General features: G+C 43.6%; 3 protein-coding genes across 5 annotated transcripts; 2 read left to right on the top strand and 1 right to left on the bottom strand.

Moving 5' to 3' along the window:
- The first annotated feature begins 777 nt into the window (after positions 1 to 777).
- On the top strand, positions 778 to 8,692 carry tmem240a (transmembrane protein 240a). The gene is made up of 4 exons (XM_084679901.1): positions 778 to 1,039; positions 1,385 to 1,491; positions 3,907 to 4,115; positions 7,494 to 8,692. The coding sequence occupies exons 1-4, from the start codon at positions 983 to 985 to the stop codon at positions 7,646 to 7,648; spliced, it is 528 nt and encodes a 175-aa protein (XP_084536027.1). The 5' UTR covers positions 778 to 982; the 3' UTR covers positions 7,649 to 8,692.
- Positions 8,693 to 9,045: 353 nt separating this feature from the next.
- Positions 9,046 to 17,079, bottom strand: LOC146252511 (uncharacterized). The gene is made up of 16 exons (XM_084679897.1): positions 16,756 to 17,079; positions 15,970 to 16,046; positions 15,660 to 15,761; positions 15,434 to 15,493; positions 15,213 to 15,282; positions 14,677 to 14,842; positions 14,169 to 14,238; positions 13,652 to 13,807; positions 13,449 to 13,505; positions 12,982 to 13,107; positions 12,641 to 12,765; positions 12,110 to 12,161; positions 11,878 to 11,948; positions 11,591 to 11,758; positions 11,197 to 11,305; positions 9,046 to 11,054 (listed from the first exon to the last, which is right to left on the bottom strand). The coding sequence occupies exons 1-16, from the start codon at positions 16,940 to 16,942 to the stop codon at positions 9,156 to 9,158; spliced, it is 3,495 nt and encodes a 1,164-aa protein (XP_084536023.1). The 5' UTR covers positions 16,943 to 17,079; the 3' UTR covers positions 9,046 to 9,155.
- A 141-nt stretch (positions 17,080 to 17,220) lies between these two features.
- Positions 17,221 to 21,111, top strand: LOC146252510 (succinate dehydrogenase [ubiquinone] iron-sulfur subunit, mitochondrial). Of its 3 annotated transcripts, XM_084679900.1 has the most exons (9): positions 17,221 to 17,579; positions 17,749 to 17,813; positions 18,758 to 18,891; positions 19,013 to 19,098; positions 19,282 to 19,418; positions 19,586 to 19,702; positions 20,026 to 20,127; positions 20,323 to 20,445; positions 20,636 to 21,111. In XM_084679900.1, the coding sequence occupies exons 3-9, from the start codon at positions 18,758 to 18,760 to the stop codon at positions 20,714 to 20,716; spliced, it is 780 nt and encodes a 259-aa protein (XP_084536026.1). In that variant the 5' UTR covers positions 17,221 to 17,579; positions 17,749 to 17,813; the 3' UTR covers positions 20,717 to 21,111. The 3 variants fall into 3 exon arrangements, with proteins under 3 accessions (XP_084536026.1, XP_084536025.1, XP_084536024.1); XM_084679899.1 differs by having other exon boundaries at positions 17,221 to 17,813; XM_084679898.1 differs by lacking the exon at positions 17,221 to 17,579 and having other exon boundaries at positions 17,809 to 17,942.
- The last annotated feature ends 186 nt before the right edge of the window (positions 21,112 to 21,297 follow it).

The following is a 21,297-nucleotide window of genomic DNA, read 5'->3' as shown; positions in this document are numbered from 1 at the left end:
ACGTAATTGGAATTATCTGGTCGACTGGATCTGAATGTTTGCATCAGAAAAATGCAAGAGATGAACATATTTTCCGTTTTCATCTTCTCTCCGTAGGATATCTCCCGCCCACAAATACACACACACATACACACACGCGCGCGCAAAGGGATGGTGGCGGTGGATGCTTCTGGTTGCGATAAGACAAGATGGGATAATCATGCATGTCTGTCTCCGGGCGTTGATGCAGTTGCTGTTGCCTGATCTCAACTGGACTGAGGGTAGGGTGGGTCCAGTTCCGACTGGTTCTATGTCTCGATTCAGTTTGATCGATGTTACCAAGCCATTTCTGTGTACCAAGAGGACAAGGACTACTAAGAAACGTACTATTGCAATTATTTGAAATATCTAGACTATAGGCAAGAGCAATTGAGTGTTCATCGATGGAGGCTCCTATTTATCGATAACTCGTCAATTAACTAATTGTACGGCGGGAATAACGTGCTGTCTTGAGGGGGCCATAATCCTGGAGGATATCCCTATTCAACGACCGGCTAACCCCTTTTCATGTTTGCTGAATTTTTCTGAATGGGATCGTAGCGTTGAGCGCTGTTGTATTGGTTATACGGGGGGCCTGGAAAGCCTCTATACCAGCACCTTCGTTCAACCAAACCCGGCGCAGCGCAACGCGCAACTATTCACGACCCGGTCCGCAACATTGAATCGACACGTTGCTGTATGAGGAGAATAGAGTGAAGGCTAGTGAGGGCTTGTGTCAAACGGGGGGGGGGGGGAAGGAGGACACCGGGCCGGCTCAGCTCCTGCAGCTACGCCGTTTCATTGCACACCAATCTGGCGAGTTTCAAGGGACGGAGAGTCAGGTGTAGTCAGGGCGCCTCAATGAGCGTCTTCTCCCGGGACAGAGTGCCTAGAGCCCAGCCGGAGCGTTTGCAGTGCCGCGGGTAGAGGAGTCTCGAGCACAGCGGAGAGTTTGGAAGTTTTGATGCATATGATCACAACCACCATGATTTTTATGATTCTTGGTGCTTCAGTTGTTATGGTAAGATGTTTATTTTATTTCAACAACATCATGAATGATCTCACTGAGCACCACATCAGTTTAAAACTTACGACTTTAGGCCTCGGATAAATAAACACATTTCTGTATAAGAAACAGATTGTTGGCCTTTTTAAAGTGGGCTAGCCTACCTATAATTAACCAGGACTATCATAAATAAGTAATCTCCAGTCCATTTAGGAGGAAGAGTGTTTTCCAAATAATTCTACTGGATTTCCAGTAGCTTTTTCTGTTTCCTTTGAAACTGACTGCCATGCCAGGTCATAATGATGCTATGTTGGAAATAGTGCTTGTCATGTCCCAGTTGACTCGAATGGTTCTTTGCAGGCAATAGCCTGTTTAATGGACATGAACGCACTACTGGATCGCTTTCACAACTACATCTTACCGCATCTACGAGGAGAAGACCGCGTCTGTCATTGCAACTGTGGAAGGTAAAAACCCAACAGCACACAATAATTGGTCAGAAAATAATGTGTGACACATATCACACGAAGGGGCAGCGTTAAAAACGCTGGGATTTTCTCTGTCAAATTATAATTGCTCAATAGGCCTCTAGAATGATTTCTGTCGATGAGCCATTCTCACAAGCTCTTAAATGTAACATAGCCTACTCAATGCGTAAGCCCGTGAAATACTCACTAATTGATGTCGAATGTGATTTTATCCGTGGGTTGTGTCTCACGGTATAAGGCTTGTTTACGATGCAGTGTTTGACGGTCTCAATGTAGGCTAGCAGTGATTCCGTTTTTACTGCATACGAAGGTGTGCTGGAGCCATAAATATGTAATGAATTATGATAAATAAGGGATCCTTTTGAACGCTTGTAGCTCACACAGTTGGTAGGCTTCTGAGCATCAAGTGCGTGTTTAGTTTTTCTTATCTGACAGAACTGTAATATTAAGCCAATAGTGATTAGCCAATTACCAACTGATTATGAGGACAGGAAATTCAACCTGATATATCAGGAACATGCTTGAAAAATTGACTTCTCTAATGTGAGGGTTTGGACAGCCCAAGAATACACCAAGTTGTAATTATCTGGTGTTTATAAAAAACACCAATTATTTAGGCCTACTATAAACAGTATTATAAACAATAAACAAACAAAGCAGTATTTATGCTAAATCCGGAGATTGATTTAAAGCTTCAAATCAGGACAGAGATCTTAGTCATAGAGTGGGGGCCTTTGTGTCTTTCATCTTGTTTGTGTTTTTAAGTGAATTGTCCTTTCTTGATTAAGGGTATGGCAACAGTGTTCTGCCAGGTTTGGGAAGAGCCTGTGATGTAGTGAATACGCATACAGCTTTAACTGTTATGAGGGTATTAAGGTATGAATTGTCTGCTCAGGCCAGCAGTTGAAGGTCCTAGTTGTCTATATATCATATCCCATATAAGGCTATATGCAAAGGTCGGTCTGTGGTCAATGTACATAGCATTTGGCTTATTGATTCACTAAATTATCTGCAAACAGGCATTTACCTAGCTGTCATGGTGTTAGAGTAATGCCATTTTGTGTTGTGGCCAAGTTCAGTCTGACATCCAGATATGGGTCATCAGGTATTTGTGAGATTAGCATTGTCATAGAGGGATCATCTAGGAAAAGCTTTGTGGGAGGCAGCACTCAAACACTCCAACACGTTTAGAGGCTTTTTGCAGGGTATGTATCTTGGCTATTATGTACCATGGACAGGCCAAGGTTGGAGATGTGATTTGTGGAGTAATACTTTTTTCAATGCCTCTTTTCAATGCCTCTGTGCCTGCATTGTGTGTGACTGTATATTTTTCTGTCAGGGCTGGTATTCTTGCCACCATCAGAAGTTAGATAACCATGCATGTATATCTTGGTCATCTTGTTCCCTTCCTCACATTTAATACAATATTTTTAGGTAACACAAACAGGTTTCATTGATATCTATGGGCATAAAAAACATTAATTTCTGAGCCATACTGATATTGGAACTGTCTGTTTACTACAAACTATACTTGTATTCCAGGGTATTCACTGTCAAATGGATGTCTTTCACTGACCTGGAAATGCTCCTGAGTAAGAGTTTTACGTAAGATGTTTACACTCTGAGGGTGAATGTTAAGCGGAATAGACAAGATGAAAAGGGAGAGAGCACCTGAGCTTGAATGCTGAGTCTACCTTTTGAACGTGAGGTTTTGAGGCGTCATCGCGTTGGCGGGTGCACACCTAATCAGGCTTGAGGACACGTCCACCGTCATTTCATTTGGCAGCAGAGACTGCATGGGAGCCAGGAGGCCTTGTACTGCTCTATGACGGAGGCTCGGACTTCCAATCACCAGATGGGTACGGTCCTGTTGTTCGCTGTTTAGAGGAACAAGTGTCCCCGGCGTCTGACTGATTGTGAATGGTGGTCAGTACGTATCAATGACAGAATGACGGAATTTCAGTAATTAGATGAGGATTATGAGTGTGTGAGGGGGATTCTGGCAGATCCTGGTTCCAGTTTTGGTAGTAATATTGCTTGAAACTGCTGTTTGAGAAAGTCTCTGGCTTCAGTGTGGAGAAGCAAAAAATTTCAGTTTTCGCTAGTCGACACCAACACTGTAACATCCACAGTTCCCAACACGCACATTGTGTTCTGTTGAAGTCACTGTCACTTGAGCATTCACTTGATAGTTCATAACTCCACATCCTTTCTCCAATGCACTACATATTCCTTATTCATCTTTGTCTCTCTCCATCTCACTATCACCTCTGTAAATCCGCTTTCATCAAAAACAACAACAACAACAACAACAGAAATACACATGATTTTCCATCCATTATCCTTTTACATTTCCAGTAACAGTAAGCTAACCCTTCCTCCATCTTTCCACAGGCACCACGTCCACTACGTGATCCCCTACGATGGCGACCACTCTCTGGTGGACTCGTCAGAGAACTACTTTGTCAGTGACAGCGTGACCAAGCAGGAGATGGACTTGATGCTGGGCCTGCTGCTGGGGTTCTGCATCAGCTGGCTCCTGCTGTGGTTGGATGGGGTGCTGCACTGTGCCGTCAGGGCCTGGAGGGCCAGCCGTTACTATGGTGAGTCAACCAGCTCACTAGCATGGTGGTGCTCTGGTTCGATAAACAGCAAAATGGTTGTACTTTGTGTGGTACAGTGCAGTGATAAGTCCACTACCAAGTAACATTTATGGAAAGGTGTAAGAAAAAGAATCCGCCACGCCCCCCCCCCTCTCCCCCCCCTCCTCCTGCCCACCCACCCCAAAGAAAATGTTGTATTGATAAAGCGGTTGGGCTCCTGTTTATATTACAAAGAGAAATGTTTCAATGCAGAGGATGCCCGCTGTATCGCATAGTAGACTTGGCAGTTGTGCTAAGGTTTCAGATTGGAATTACTGAACCAGTGAGAGACATAGTGCAGGACACATCGATAACTGTGCAACCACGTAGGCGAAATATAGAATATTGAAAAACTCAGAAATGGTTTCCGTAAAACATTCGCCAGGACAGCTATATATTTCTGTACATTGGAAAGATACGCATCAATGACCTTGATTGTGCCAGAGTGAAAGGGTATGAGAATAGTCCTATTCATCTTCTCCAGTATTTTACCCTTATGTATGTGTTTGAATATTCCATAAACATCAGTTTTCTCTTGTGTACCTCTCTGTCTAAAATAAGACCTATAAATTTGGATTTTGCTGGGTGCTATTAACACAAACTCAAAAAAACAAAAGCTGCTCTTTCTTGAATCATTTTAGAATTTAGAACACTATACAAATTCCTGAACTGTGAAGAGTTCCAGATCTTTCAGGCCTGACAAGGGTTCCGTATAGTACCTTTAGTTGTCGGTGCGAACGCAGGCTCTATGTCATATAGAGTCTATGACCTATATGTTCTGGCAGCCCAGAGGAGCTCCTTAAAATGTTCCCCACAGCTAAGTGCATTTCTCTAGTAGGTGTCAAGTTATATTAATAACCAATTACTTCCATTAAAATCACCACCAATGCTGGGGGTGGGGTGATTTGGAGAGAGCTCCTTTTACTTCACAGTGAAAAAGATTGATGCTGTATATTTCGGACATGTGTTCCATTTATCTTGTTTCTAAGTTAGCACTGAATAGAGAGCATGGAGCTTAAATTTCAACCACACAAAAAAATCTCTGATGTCAGCCCTTGTATTGACAGTATGTACACGCAAACATACAGTATAGCAGTGCAGCAGTGAGTCAATACCCCCATCTCTGCTGAGGCATCAGCACATTACGTACCACACATCCAGAAAACAAAATTACAAGTTGAAAGCCTACATCCATATGCATTACCTCTAGCTGTTGAGTGATGGTTATAGCTTTTTCTAAGCACTGGAATCCTAGAGAATGCAGGGAATGCCCCTCTGATGGCGTGTTTGGCTGTGACGTTGATGACGGGTCAGAGTCGTTTAGCCTGCCTGAGATGGGGAGTGAAGGTGAGGCTGACGGAGCGAGACGTGGGTGGGGGTGGTGTTGGAGATACTGTCACATCCCCACCCCCACCTATGCTCTCTCTCTCCCTCTCTATCTCTCTCTCTCACACACACACACTCACACACACACGTTCTCTCTCCTCGGAAGCTATAAATAGAATGAGAGGGAGCAGCTGGAATGGCGGGCGAGGGGAGAAACATGTTCGCTTACATAGACACATATACACACACACACACACACATACATACACACACAGCATTGAGGTGCACATTGATTCTTTTTTTCTTTTTGTAATTCCATCTACAGCCCAAGCCTCTTCCCCTCTCCATTCAGTTATTGAATCTACTCCCCAATCTATTTTCTTTACACAGCCTCTCAGTGGTGAAGATGTGGTCGTTTTTCTTTTTGTATATTGCCATGAATATCTAATGCATTCTTCCTCTGGCACCCATGTCTTCTTTTGGAAATACGTTTCATATATCAAAATAGAAAAACAAAGAGATAACAAAAAAGGGGTAAAATCATGACTTGGCATAACCATTTCTCCCTTCCTGCCTCCACAAAAGACCTTTACATTTATGCCCTCACCCCACTTTCCGCATTACATTACCATTTTAATTTTTCTCCTGACTCCATCTCCATCTTTCCATCCTTTTATTCAAATGAGAAGAGGAACCTGTCTCGTTTTCTCCTTTCCTTTGGATACCCTTCAGAACAGTCCTTGTGGATTGCATACCCATTCACAGCTATAAATAATTCCCCCCTCCCTCCCACTGACTCCCCCCCCTCCCCGCCACCTGCCTCCTCCCCCAGTCCTCCCTCCCCCTCCAACCTCTAGCGGGGCCATTTGCTAGTGGGTGTGCAGTCTGGGACCCCCCCTCCTTCCCTTGCTGTCTCAGTGGGCCTTGCTTTGCCAGCTACGTTCCAGTCTGACACAGACAAATCCCTGCACTTCTATTCAAACACACACTGCGTCGCATACACACATGCCTCGAGGGAGAAAATCTGGATCATTTAGTTTCAGTTCCTGTTTTTAAGATTTCAATGGAAATTACAGTTTGAAAGATGCACTACACAGGCTGGTATGGCCTGAGAGGTTGGAATGATAAAGGTTGTTCACTGTGTTATTCACTGTGTCACACATGCATATGGTTTTATTATTATTATATGTTTATGGTTATATATTTTATATAGATCCAACCTTTATTTCACCAGGTTAGTCCAATTGAGATGAGCCTATTTTAATTAAAAACCTGATCTACATAACGACCGCATGCACAGGTAAATTACCGTATAGTGTACAAAAAACATGATCAATTCAAAGATAGAGTATCAACAAAGGACATTTATTACAGAGTAGTATAGGTCTGAAGTTTACTTGGGCATAGAATGCACTCTAATAGATTGATTCTCAGCTCATCCAATAGCGTAATGCCCCTGTCCAGAAGCTTCCACTCCATTTAATGACGTGTTTTACTCACTTTTCTCACTTCACAGATTTGGCAAGAATTTTGTGATACAGAGAAACAACCTAAGTGGCAAACCCCCACAACATATTAAATTACAAAACTCTGTATTACACACACAAAATGTATATATTAGGCGTAATAGTTGTAAATACAGCATTGTGTTTTTTGTTTCTACTGTCATCTATAACTAGTCAATAGAGATTCAGGCAATAAATATTGTTAATGTTTTGATAACTTTGCCTCACTGATCTCATATGTCCATCCCCACTCCCCACTCTGTCTCCCCCTTCTCTGTCTACTCTCCCCACTCTGTCTCCCCCTTCTCTGTCTACTCTCCCCACTCTGTCTCCCCCTTCTCTGTCTACTCTCCCCACTCTGTCTCCCCCTTCTCTGTCTACTCTCCCCACTCTCCCCCCCTGTCTACTCTCCCCACTCTGTCTCCCCCTTCTCTGTCTACTCTCCCCACTCTCCCCCCTGTCTACTCTCCCCCTCTCTTTACTCTCCCTCCTCTCTCCACTCTCCCAGACACCCCTTCCTGGTCGTGGCTGCCCCAGTTCTGCAACCTTCGAGACCTTCGTCGCCGTGCCCAGCTCAGACAGTTGGAAGACTCCAGCGGTAACATGGTCCACATCAAGCAGAAGCTCTACCACAACGGCCACCCCAGCCCCCGCCACCTTTGACTTTTAAAAAAGACCCCCAACCACCTCCTCCTCCCCCACTCCTTACCCCAAACTGCCCCATGGCCAACTGCTGCCTCAGAGACCCTTGAAAACTGCCCTGTCACTGTTCATAACACACCCCCTCCACCACCCACACCACCCACACCCCAAGACGGAACTTTCTTATGACGACCTGACTGACGAAAGTCAGAAAACAACCAACCCACAACTCAAGCAGAGAAAGAAGAACATGATAGTTGCCACTGAAATATTGTCTTATGTCCACTATTGATGGAGGGGAAAAAAACTTTTTAAGGGTGTTTTCTGTATAGACATTTTATGTGTTCATTGTTGAAACTTGGCATGCTCTTTTAGAACAGGGTAACAGTGTATGAAATGGGTGGAGAGAATCGGATGCCATGATAATATCTTTTTTTCAGTTTGGGTTGGAGTGTATTTGACTTGTTAGAAAGGGGGCTTTTTGTGATTGGATGAATAAGTTGCTGCTTCTGTAAATAGTTATAAATATATGGGTGTGGGATCTAAAAGGGTGTGAGGAAGGGGGGGGGGGGGGGTTGTGTGTCAAGAGTAAACCTGATGGACTGTATAGAGAAAAACAGAACGTTAAGATAAGTCAGATGACTGGACATGAACCATGTGATTTCTGCGACAAAAAAAAACACAGATTAATTAGCTTTGTTACTTAGTGAATTAAATGAATGTATTAATTTTACTTGTATATATATGAGGGGGAGGGGAGCCTATGCTTGTGGTCTGGGTTCTCTGTGCTGTGTTATAATATAGTTTTATGTGAAATGAGAGGAGAAATTGATGCCAGCCAAGATAAGACAGAGACCATTCAGTGCTTCCCTCGTCTTCCCAATATCATGTCCAATAGCACTTCCCGATTCGCTAGATCCAATTCCCTCATCCTTATCAGAAGCAACCAGCCTATCAGTAAAGGGAACCCTCGCTCGGTCCCCCCTCCCCCTTTGTGTCCAGACATTGCTGTTGTGAGGATGAAATGTCTGTTTTATTAAAAGTGCCATTGAAGCACAACAGTGACCCCTAACGTTTGAATGTGTCATTCCCTCAACATCAGTGTGTGTAGGCTTTCTGTAGAAATGCAGTGCTTGTTAGACATTATGAGAGGGTTATCTCAGAACAGGACTCATGATATGGTATTCATCTTTAACTGGCGGAGAAATTGTCAATTTTAGAGGCAAGCCATGTAATATAATGGGTCAAATTATATGTTGGTATGTAAAGATAGCCGCGATCGTTTGACATGAGAGAGCTATATGCACTTAAGCAGCTCTGAAGGTCAATCTCTCCTCCTTTCCTTGAGGCCTCCAAACCATTAGCATTTTTTTTGTTGTTGCCCAACTTCAATACAAGTGCAATAAGGCACAAGCTGATACCAACATCAAAAGCCCTTTAATCACAATGACAGACAATCCATCAATACAGTACATCTTCTTGATTCTTAATTCATTTTCTTTCTCACTGACCCATAGCTTCATCGGTTTCACCATTTAAACCATTTCTTCGGGGGATCTTTTGGTTTGTCTGGGTCACCCTCATCTTTAGCAGCAGATTTGTCAGCTTTGCTGCTGTCTGCCTCCTGAGAGACAGGAGTTGCTGTGGCAACAGAGTCCTTGGTGGCTGTAGTTTCAGTAGCCTCAGAGTCCTTGGCAACGACAGTTTCTGTGTCAACCTTAGAAGCAGTGGCCTCTGTCTCCGGGGTTACGGGGGCTGCTGCGGCCTCTGTCTCCGGGGTTACGGGGGCTGCTGTGGCGTCTGTCTCCGGGGTTACAGGGGCTTCTGACTCTTTAGCAACAGGGGCTTCTTTTACAACCTCAGCTGTTATTGGCTCAGCCTCCTTTGCAACCTCAGCTGCTATTGGCTCAGCCTCTTTTACAACCTCAGATGCTATTGGCTCAGCCTCCTTTACAACCTCAGATGTTATTGGCTCACCCTCCTTTGCAACCTCAGCTGCTATTGGCTCAGCCTCCTTTACAACCTCAGCGGCTATTGGCTCAGCCTCCTTTGCGACCTCAGGTGCTATTGGCTCAGCCTCCTTTACAACCTCAGCAGCTATCGGCTCAGCCTCCTTTGCAACCTCGGCTGCTATTGGCTCAGCCTCCTTTACAACCTCAGCTGCTATTGGCTCAGCCTCCTTTGCAGCCTCAGCTGCTATTGGCTCAGCCTCCTTTACAACCTCAGCTGCTATTGGCTCAGCCTCTTTTACGACCTCAGCTACTATTGGCTCAGCCTCCTTTACAACCTCAGCTGCTATTGGCTCAGCCTCTTTTACAACCTCAGCTGCTATAGGCTCAGCCTCCTTTGCAACCTCAGCTGCTATAGGCTCAGCCTCCTTTGCAACCTCAGCTGCTATTGGCTCAGCCTCCTTTGCAACCTCAGCTGCTATAGGCTCAGCCTCCTTTGCAACCTCAGCTGCTATTGGCTCAGCCTCCTTTGCAACCTCAGCTGCTATAGGCTCAGCCTCCTTTGCAACCTCAGCTGCTATTGGCTCAGCCTCCTTTGCAACCTCAGCTGCTATTGGCTCAGCCTCTTTTACAACCTCAGCTGCTATTGGCTCTGCTTCCTTTGCAACCTCAGCTGATATAGGCTCAGCCTCCTTTGCAACCTCAGCTGCTACTGGCTCAGCCTCTTTTACAACCTCAGCTGCTATTGGCTCAGCCTCCCTTGCAACCTCAGCTGCTATTGGCTCAGCCTCTTTTGCAACCTCAGCTGCTATTGGCTCAGCCTCAGCGACAACGGCTTCAGCCTCCTTGGTTACTGCTGTGGCCTCCATCTCCTGGGCAGCTGGAGTGACAGTTGGCTCAACTTTGATGACGGGGGCCACATCTACCAGCGTTTCAGCCTCCCTGACCTCCGCCGTCACATCCACCTCCACCAGCTTCACTTCAGGCACCACGGCCTCCTGGGCAGCAGATGCAGCCGCAGGCTCCTCTGGCACCATCTTGACGGTCTTGACGACGGTCTCGACCACCTCAGCCTGAGCCGCGGCCTCGGCCACAGCAGGGGCAGCAGCGTCTCTAACCAGGGCGGCTGCCTCTTCAATGATGGCTCCTGCCTGGACCTCATGTGCCGGCTCAGCAGCCGCTGCTGCCTGGGCGCTGGAGATCATCGCCTCCACGACTGGGAGCACTTCCTGAATGAGCGGGGCTGAAGCCTGGGCCAATGGGACGGCTGCTTGGGCCAGCGGAGCGGCTTCTACAACCGTTGTGAAGCCAATGGCGCCCTCTCCCTTGGGGATCACGATGCCGGTTTTGCTACTTTCGCCACCGCCTTCCATATGCAGCCAGTCCATTTTCTGTGCGTGCTGCTTGATAGCATCTTCGACTCTAGAATCAATCATGGCTTCGGTCAAGATGCCGTCTTCTGAAGAGTATGCAGCAGCCTTACGGAGAAGATGGAAGAGAAGTTACCTTGTGGTATTTTGATTATTTTTTAATACACAGATTTTCTTTCAGAACGTGTTTTATTAAGGGTCAAAGGTAAAAAAAAAAAAAAAGAAAGTCATAGGTTGCTTGGAAGCTTACCTGCCAGGCCACGCCCAGCTTGGAAATCTCACGTCCAGACATGCCCACTGCACGCGCTGCAATGTCAGAACACTTCTGTCCGTAATCAAACTGGGCCAACTTCAACCTCCTGCAGAGCAGATCAAACACAGCAAGCTCTGCATCAGACTGGCGTTCAAAAACAATCCACACCCTGTTTGTTTACTGCAACCCCCTGTTGACAAGTCTCCCTTAACACTTTTATAACAGGGATATTTCTTGACTTTCAAGTCACAACTTTGAACAAGTCACATTAATGGAGCTTGTATTATCAAAGTAGCCTCTGTGGAATTCAGATTTTGGCTCCTAACAATCACGCAAAAAGAGGGAAGCACAAAGAGGAACTCCAGAGCTCAGAACACAGGAGTATACTCACTGTCTGCCTACAGTGGCTGGCCCCAGTACAAATCTGTCAAAGTACAGACGGACCAGTCTTTCCCTCTCCTCCAGTCCAGGGAGGGCGAAGTTTACAATCTCATCAATACGGTCGTTTATTGCCCAGTCAAACTGCTCCGGCTGGTTACTCGCCAACACCAGCATGAACCTGGAGAGGTAAAATAGGATTATTTAAAAGGCAGTCAATGACCTTCTCAGTCAAAGCGATGACCTTTTCACGCTTGACGGCGCATATTGAATAATACAGAGACGAGGGCTGTTACTAACTTGTTACTCTGTTCTCCGGTGCGGTAAAGGAATGCGTTCAAGGTAGCTCTGAGGTCCTCGCTGATTTTCTCCTGGAACCCCCCCCCCAAAAAAAACACAATTATAATGATATAGCCTGCAATGGAGGCTGAGCCTAAAGCAGCAGAAATATAAAACAGCAAATAAATAATGTATGAGCAAATTAGCTAACTGTTAGCTGTAAACACAAACTGCCAACTGTTGTTGAACTCACAGTGGATCGTTTACGCAGGAATGCATCGGCTTCATCTACGAACAGCAGGACGCTACAATGATCAAGATGATGAAGGAGAAAAAGAGTTATTTGTTGGTAACATCATAGCAGTTGCTACGAGACATTCCAGAACAAAGTCTAATAATGAGGCACATGTTATCCTGCTGAAAGATGGGAGTCATCCCAGTTATCTACTTTAAAACATTTGTATTCACCTCTATCTTAGCAGGTAGCCCCAGATGACACCAAAATCTAAGATTTATCATCTGTCTCTTAAATTTACATTTAGTCATTTAGCAGATGCTCTTAGCCAGAGCGACTTACAGTAAGTACAGGGACATTCCCCCAAGACAAGTAGGGTTAAGTGCCATGCCCAAGGACACAACATAATTTTTCACGGTCGGGAATTGAACCGGCAACCTTCTAATTACTACCCCGATTCCCTAACCGCTCAGCCACCTGACTCCTTAAACCTTAACCGATGAACCCTGCAACAAAGGGCAGTGCTGATTAAAGAAGAGGGATCCTTACCCGCGCCTGCTTGTTCCAGCCCAGTCAAAGACCTTGTGCATGGCCGTCACCCCATCACGGCCCATGGGAGCTACGTCTCCTCCTGTCATGATGGCGTAGTCCATCCCAGAATGGAGAGCCAGTTTCTGTAGGGTGACAGATCGTCGAGTCAGGAAGTAACAGAACAGCACAATGTCTTCCTTTTGAAAAGAGTACTTCTCCAGATGATAACGATACAGCAAATGTATCAACTGCCCTCATCATCTTCCATAACTGTCATTCCAACTCTACTTTAATGGCCAATTCTACTGTAGGTCGTGAACTATGTTCTCCTTCGTGTTACTGAGAATGGCTTGGTATACCTTGGCAAAGAGTGTCTTGCCTGTCCCAGGTGGTCCGTACATCAGGATGTTCCTGTAGAGGCCCTTGTTCTGCCTGGTGTTACGAGTGGCGATGGCAATGTCTCTTACGCGCTCCTCCAGAGAAGGCTACGCAAGGGACAAGCAGAACACAGCAGACAAGAAGAGATTTAGTATGTTGTATTATTTTATTTTTGCATTGTTTTGCTATGCTTGTTAATAATTATGTTATGTCTACTATACTGTCCTGTCTGCAGTGTTGAATGTATCTGTTTTTACGCTCTTGGTGCAGAACAAATTCCCCTTGGGGCAATAAAGGTTTTCATTCAAACATGATGGATGAGGGGATGAAAACAGCAAAAGGATTTCTCAACAGTTATTTAAAAAATGTTATGATCTAGTGTTTCTAAGTAGATGTTATTGTTTTGCGTTGCAGCTTTTAGATGGGTTGTATGTGGAACAGTACTCACACTGAGAACCACTCCCTCCAGGGCATCCTGGGGTCTGCTCCTTAGACGCTTTGTCGTCTGATGTGGGACAGGTCAAAAGTTAGGTTTGGTTTTTAATCTTTGTCCAGTGGACAACATAAAGGCATTTGAGTATTAATCATTCGTTTTTTTTTTTACTTTGGATAAAAGCGTCAATTAAATGAATAAAATGTAAAACAGTTCACCTTTATAGGGTGCTTGATGGCCTCTCCAACAGTGATCCTGGAGGTCTCTCTGACGAGGGAGGGCTTTCCCAGACGGGCCTCGATGTAGCGTCCAGCCACTCCCGTGGCGTTCCTGGCAGAGTAGACGCCCACTGCCAGCAGGGTAAAGCCAGCCACCTGCATAGAGATTCAGAAAACACGTGTATAACTTGATGAGTGAGTACTTGGTGATGGAAAAATAGAGAAAATAATATTCCCTTTTCAAATCATAATGGGTTTTATTCGCCATGAAAGTTTGCACAGACAAGGAATTTGCTTTGGTAGGAAGGTGCATACATAAAAAATATAGGAATCTTAAATATAAATATAAGGGACTAACTATTTCTAAGGGTACATAACTAGCAGTAACTAAGTGGAATTAGAATTAAGTAAAATGTACAATAAAATATTCATGTCATTGTCTTAACTTTATTGACACGTTTGAGACCCAATAAATGTTTCAAGGTGAGGTGTGAGCAGACAGGGATTAACTTATTACCGTGGCGGTGAGTTTGTCCCAGTCAGATACGAAGGCCATGAATCCTTCCCCAAACACTGCTCCTGCAGTCCTGCCACGAACAAAACATAATTATCACACTCACTGCTTCCATTATGATCTCAAATGAACAAGGACAGCCATGCGATCAGATGCCTGAACCAGTAGAACTACAGCCAGCCACCAGCACCACCAAGGACACTTAGTTTTCTAACTTTATTTAAATACCAACCAAGAAGAGGCTAGTGCAAATGAAAACCGTCTCAGATCTTGTCAAACCCCATAATGCATGGACCGATGTTTGTCAAACAACAATCAGTTCTTCCATTTTAATCTCCACATTCCTCCAAGAATTCTAAGATTATATTATTGAGCACTCGCCCCAAACAGACTGTGAGAAATGAGTTGCCAAATGACCAACGAAATAGCAAAAGATTAGCCTTACGATTCTAGTGATACCCAGCTAACGACTGAATCTTACGGCCAGGGTCCTGTTTATGATTAAGCTCACTTTATAGACTCCAGAACCGTCTGTCTGTGTTCTGCTGCTTTCAGCCGGATCTGCTCTCTGATCAGGTCTGCGTTCTCTCGCTCGACCTTGGCGCGAGCTTGGGCCTCTGCTTCCACGCGGAGCATCTCGTTCTTGTGCCGCAGGTCCATCTCATGCTCAATGGTGGCTAGTCGGAAAAAATAGATTAAGTGAGCATGCACTCCTGAATAGGTATGTGTACGGCAGTGGTTCCCAACCCTGGTCCTCAGGGCACCCCTGTCCTGCCTGTTTGAGCGGTTTTCCCTTCTCCAACACACCTGATTCAAATGAATGGTCATAAGCAAGCTTCTGCAGAGCTGGATAAGGACACATTCATTTGAATCAGATGTGTTGGAGCATAGAAACATCTAAAACAGGCAAGACAGGGTGCCCTGAGGACCCACTTGTGTAGGGTGACAGCAGTATCAGCACAGTACATACAGTACAAAGCATCTGGATGGGAGCTATGACAACGTTGTGAGGAAAAATGACTGATAGCATTGCGCATCTTTGTTCACCTTTCCTCATGGCCTCCTGCTTCATGACAGACTCCTCTTGTTTGCGCAAGTTCTCCTCATTGAGGATTTGCTGCAGATAAAAGTAGGCTATTACACATCCAATACGGATTGACAGACTAGAGCACTACCAGCATGCAATTGCAGGTCATTGGGTCAAAGTTCTAAATTAGTCAGGAAGCGGATTAGTAAAGGGATTTCACCACAATGAGAAAAGTGCTTACCTGTTGCCTGAGTTGATCATCATATCTTTGTCTGGCCAGTTTGTCTTGGTATTGTGCCCTCTAGAGGTAACAGTAGACCATTTGACACATTTCAGAAGGACATTTAACACAATGAATAACATTTCAATAACTGGTCTACATAAACATACAGAGAGAGAGAGAGAGAGAGAGAAAGACAAAGAGAGAGGATACCTGATGGTCATACTTAACACAAGAACTTCCATACCGCTTGGTTTTGTTTCGTCTCTTCATTGAGGGTTTTCCGCCTCTCTTCTCCCTGCAGGCGTATCTGCTCCCCCTTCAGTTGCTCCAAGGCAGCCTCGTACTCCTACACAAGGGAGAGCAGAGGCTGTGGGTCATGTGTAGAACTTTCACAGAGAATTCTGATTATCTCTGAGTCCAAAGCCGACAACTCTAACACGGAACCTTCCGGTCGGAATCAGTAGGGGCACTGAAAACTCTAGAGTCTTGAAGTGAACACTAATTTAAAGGTGTTGTTCATAGGATTTAAACATGTTTGGAAGAATCCCACCAACCTTCACTCTACTCTGATGTTCCAACTGTACAGACTGCTCTTGCATACGAGCAAGATCCAGTGCTTCTTTTGCATGGCCTACAGAGTTGAGGTAGAAACACAGTTAAGACCGTACTTAACTTCATATTATCTACATATTTCCAATAATTGATAACATTATTAACACACTATACACAATAATTCATAACTGAATACACACTCAATGGGGTATTTTACTTTCAGAAACACTATTGGATAATTTCACGTTGTTGAGCTTTGAACCTTGTTCTTTGCCAGTAGGCCTATACGTAATGATACTGTACACATACACATATAGGACAGTATGTGCCATTCAAGCACCACACACGTTCATTGGCTAAATATATACTGCCCCGTGTAGGCAACACAAACAGAGACACACATGACCATTTCAACACACAAGGCCTTGTGATCTGATCCCTGAACCAGAACTACAGCCGGCTCTCACTACCACCAGGGACACTTTGTTCCCTTCTTTATCGACACGCCCCCCAAAAAGAGCCTGTTGCAAATGACACCTGTCTTTGTACTGTCAACGTATACACGGATAGTGTGAAATAAACTAAACCGTATACAAGGTACGGATGCATTGTTGCAAAGCGCGTGATTAATAGTCTAAATATCATTTTTATACAATGTCTGATCATATTATATGCAACTGTTGCAACATCTGATCTTAAACTAAGCCGTGCAAAAATCCTGGCAACTTTAAGTATTATGGGCCTACAGATCGATTTCCATATTACACCATTATCAAAACGATACCTACGTGATTTATCAAGTTCTCTTGCTGCCTTTGCTGCTCGTTCAAGTCCAGTTGGGTCGAAGTTACTCCATTTGTCCTTGGGCTTATCTCCTCCCGAACCCCCCGAACCCCCTTCGGCCGGGGTGGACGTCGTTTGGTCGTCCGCCGGGGGAGTACCGGATCCTTTTCCCCAGCCAAAGAGCCACGACATGCTTGCTCAATGGAGTATTTTCGCCCCTCGTGCTGTTTCGGTGGTCGGAGGGTTCAGAGTTTCTTAGAAAATTGCTCTTCTCCTTCTGCACACTATAGCTACACACACCTACATTCAGCCATGCGTTAGGAGCTACTCACCACGCAAGCGCAGTACATTGTGGGGCGGGGTTTGGAATTAAACTGTAATGTATTGGTTTACGTAGGCATACTCTTCGAAGCCACTGCGGCTACGCTTTTATTGTTAGTTATTGTTGAATCTAATTCTGTAAAAAGTGTAAGAACTATTTACACTGTATAATAATCTGTAAACGACATGAGTTGCATCATATGACTGAAAACAAGGACAAGCACTTGGCATACCCTTCAAAACCCGATGCCAAACAATCCAAAAACTTTTACTGTAATAGTTTCTTTGTCTATACAATAGCCTAACAACACATTACACATCTCATAATTAGAGCACCCGTGTTGGCTACTCAATATACGCAAAACACCCAGTAAATTGGTCTCTAGTCTGCTGTACCACGTGTCTTTAAGAACAGGGCCATATCATATATAGATAATTATCACCAAAATAGTCAACTAGGATTAAACTGAATTTGTTGGGATTGGATGTAGATCTAGGTTATCATCAGGTAATGTGCGGACAACGTTGTCATTAGTGGCCTATTGTCTGTCTGGTAATTTGAAATCGGTTTTACAAATTTAGTCAAAGTCAAATCTTCTACACAATAACCGAACGCCCTTAAAGCAATGGGCGTTGTACAAGAGGTCATTATATAATATCCTCTATGTACTCCATAGGTTTGGTAACCTTTTGGTGAAGGCAGCGTGATACCGACGTCAGAATATCAACGTCAAGCAGGCGGGTAGGTAAAGAGACTTGAGTTTCTCGGTCTTAGTCAGTAAAATATTGACACGGTATCAGAAAGATGTCGGTGGTGAGCATCTCTGTCGGAAGAAAAGCAGTTGCGTTTAAGAACGCGGGTGCAATGGTGGTAAGTAAATGAGAATTAATTCAAAGTATTAATACTATAAAATTGTATACGATAGTTCACTTGCTTGATTCGTGTCTGTGTTTCCATTATGTGACATCATATTGGCTTCTAGCCTAGTATAGTCAATGAACTTAAAATTACTAAAAAAACTAAATTGTGTGGCATATGTGACTGGATATTTAGACAGTCGGGTATGCTAACCCCTCGACTTCAAACCTCAACACAGCATATTTGAGTTGTCCTTTGTCAGAATGTTGCACAACTAAACGGCACTTTGGAAATGTACAACATATCAAGTTGCTTTTTATTAAAATGTAGCCTATGTAACTGTTCTCTAATATAAATACTGAATTGAAATTAATTAACTTGATGAAGAGTAAAATGTCATAACATAATGTGTCTACAATGTTAGTTAGGTAACTTGAAATTGTGCTGTGATGTAATTTCGAAGGGTAGTATCACCTACTTACAACTAGAGGGCGACTGAACCTTGTTATGAAAGGCAGAATTGTACTTGTGCAGGCGTAGGATTACAAAACTAAAGAGGAGCCCTACCCTCAGTGCCAACAAATTACATAAATAAACTGTTAATATGTAGTTGTTCAGCTGTGAGCAATACATTATACAAAAATTTCAAGTCCTTGTAATTGAAGATATACCTAGACAGCAGAAAAAAAGACATTCAATAACAATTAAAGAAAGTTACATTTCTGATTGACTCTGAGAATAACCAAAAACAAAGAAAATCAATACACTGTAGGTTTACTCTGATACCTGTCCGAGGTCATTGATTCATATTTCCGTGTCTCTTCCAGATGGTGCGCTGGGCCCAGACAGCTGCTGCCCCTGCTCCTCAGCCCAGGATAAAGAAATTTCAGATCTACCGCTGGGATCCTGACACAACTGGTGATAAGCCACGCATGCAGACCTATGAGATCGACCTCAACAAGTGAGTGATATCCACAGAGGGGAAGGGGGTAAAAAAAGCCATGAGGTCAAAGGTTGCCTGTTTGCAGAAGTTCCTGTCAGTCAAATCCAGTGTTTAAGTTCTGGTTGTTTTCTCTCTGTAGCTGTGGACCTATGGTGCTGGATGCACTCATTAAAATCAAGAATGAGATGGACCCCACCCTTACTTTCCGGCGTTCCTGCCGAGAAGGTATTAATACAGAGAGATAGTCCGATGTAATATCCTCAGGATTAATCATTTTTGAACACATCAAATAATACGTCACATATTACTGTGATGTTTTTGAAGCAATTGTGGCACACAAATATTATAATTAATCTGGCTATACGGTGGTATTACCGGTTTTAATAATGCTGCATTTTTTATGTTTAGGTATCTGTGGTTCATGTGCCATGAACATCAATGGAGGCAACACACTGGCTTGCCTGAACAAAATAGACTCCAACACAAGCAAAGCAACCAAAATCTACCCCCTTCCACACATGTATGTCGTCAAAGATCTGGTGCCGGTGAGTGGCGATGTGGATATTAGATAAATAAAGAAAATCATTATATTCTATTAATGTATTAAGAAACAAAATGTAAAATGATTACTGTTATGATCAGTCATATGATATAATATATCTGAATACCTCATGGACCTTATGTGTGTGTTTGTGTGTGTGATTTACCTCAGGACATGAGTAACTTCTATGCGCAATACAAATCCATTGAGCCCTTCCTGAAGAAGAAGGACGAATCACAGGAGGGCAAGGAGCAGTATCACCAAACAGTAGAAGACAGGCAAAAACTGGTTAGTTTAAATAATCCTCTTCTTTATGTCTGTGTTATGTTTCTACACTTAACAAATGAATAACCATGCAGGAGAATATAATTCACAAACTCTTTACTGATACTTTATAGACAGGATCACTCCAAGCATCACTGTAAACAGTATCAATATGCGGCTCTATAATAAAACATAGTGCCGCATTACTACACATAATATAGTTCCTGTAACAAGCAGTTCCTTGAATATAACAGTCTGACAACAGGAACACACATGATGAAAGGCTCAATATGGTACAAAGCTAAAAGGATTTCTACATGTCTGTTCTTCTATCCTCTATGAAACAGGACGGCCTGTATGAATGTATTCTATGTGCCTGCTGTAGCACAAGCTGCCCTAGCTATTGGTGGAACGGTGACAAATACCTGGGACCTGCTGTACTCATGCAGGTGTGTATTTGTCCGTTAACCTTCACAATCATTCTCGAAACCTATTAATAAATGTTATTTATTTTATTATGGTTATTTAAATGGTTGACAATATAATAAATGAACGTACGTTTGATAGAAAACTGTTTGACTGTGGTGATAATGATGAGGGTTTTTTTTTAACCGGAGTTTCCTAATCTGTTGGTACCTAAACAGGCGTATCGTTGGATGATTGACTCTCGTGATGAGTTCACGGAGGAGCGTCTGTCCAAGCTGCAGGACCCCTTCTCCCTATACCGCTGTCACACCATTATGAACTGCACTAAGACCTGCCCTAAGGTACACACACACACACACGCACACAGACACAGACACTCAGACACACACACACTCAGACATGCCACTGTAAACATTTGAGTGATTTCTAAACCTGCAAACTGGGTAAATACAAAATATAATAGTCAGGTATCACTGGTTGCATCATTGTCAATCATTATTTAACCTGCCGTCTGTTTTATTCTTTTTAAAGGGACTTAACCCAGGAAAAGCTATTGCAGAGATCAAGAAAATGATGGCGACCTACAAGGAGAAGAAGTCAGCTAACTTGTGAACGCTGTCAACATCCACCTCAAATTTCTAACTTAACCCCTGAAGTATATATAAATATTTTAGGCCATACTGAAACTTTCATTGCACACTTGCCTTTTAAGTCAAGTACATATAAAAAAATATAAAAATAAATGAGTTGTGGTGTCACAAACATCATGCCTGTCGTGGAAATGGGCCCAACCCAGCTGTAAAGGAACCTTTATGCATGTTAGAGTGGATGTGTACAGCACAGATAGCTAACAATGGTATGGAGGGAATAGAAGAGAAGGAAAGGATCTGTCCTCATAAGAAATAACAGGCAGTGTAGGATGATGTTTGATTACTAAATGAAGTACCACATCCTTACGGTTACATGATGATAAGCTCCTGGACCACCATTAAATGTTTGTTTGCTCAGTGGATTCCCTGTGTGGCATTGATAATGCTGGAGGACAATGGACAAAATATGATTTAACTTGTAAATATTATTTAAGTGCATATCAATTAATTATTTGAAATAACAAATGCATCATTGGTTTTGTTTAATTTAAACAACTCAATGTCAATAAAAAATGATGTGAACTGTATAACTTTTTCTGTGTC

This window comes from Hypomesus nipponensis, chromosome 18 (genome assembly GCF_054491055.1).
Source record: "Hypomesus nipponensis isolate SF chromosome 18, ASM5449105v1, whole genome shotgun sequence".
Lineage (NCBI taxonomy): Eukaryota > Metazoa > Chordata > Actinopteri > Osmeriformes > Osmeridae > Hypomesus > Hypomesus nipponensis.
This window is presented reverse-complemented; position numbering and strand designations above follow the sequence as displayed.

Excerpts from the sequence above, each read along its gene's own strand:
- LOC146252511 (XM_084679897.1), bottom strand. The coding sequence starts at position 16,942 with ATGTCGTGGCTCTTTGGCTGGGGAAAAGGATCCGGTACTCCCCCGGCG. Across the intron at positions 14,239-14,676 it reads ACGGTTCTGGAGTCTATAAA|GACTGCAGGAGCAGTGTTTG; the intron begins GTGAGCTTAATC and ends TGTTCGTGGCAG. Across the intron at positions 12,162-12,640 it reads GCTGGAACAAGCAGGCGCGG|CGTCCTGCTGTTCGTAGATG; the intron begins GTAAGGATCCCT and ends TGATCATTGTAG.
- tmem240a (XM_084679901.1), top strand. The coding sequence starts at position 983 with ATGCATATGATCACAACCACCATGATTTTTATGATTCTTGGTGCTTCA. Across the intron at positions 1,040-1,384 it reads TTGGTGCTTCAGTTGTTATG|GCAATAGCCTGTTTAATGGA; the intron begins GTAAGATGTTTA and ends GGTTCTTTGCAG. Across the intron at positions 1,492-3,906 it reads TGTCATTGCAACTGTGGAAG|GCACCACGTCCACTACGTGA; the intron begins GTAAAAACCCAA and ends ATCTTTCCACAG.
- LOC146252510 (XM_084679898.1), top strand. The coding sequence starts at position 17,877 with ATGTCGGTGGTGAGCATCTCTGTCGGAAGAAAAGCAGTTGCGTTTAAG. Across the intron at positions 20,128-20,322 it reads GACCTGCTGTACTCATGCAG|GCGTATCGTTGGATGATTGA; the intron begins GTGTGTATTTGT and ends GTACCTAAACAG. Across the intron at positions 20,446-20,635 it reads GCACTAAGACCTGCCCTAAG|GGACTTAACCCAGGAAAAGC; the intron begins GTACACACACAC and ends TTCTTTTTAAAG.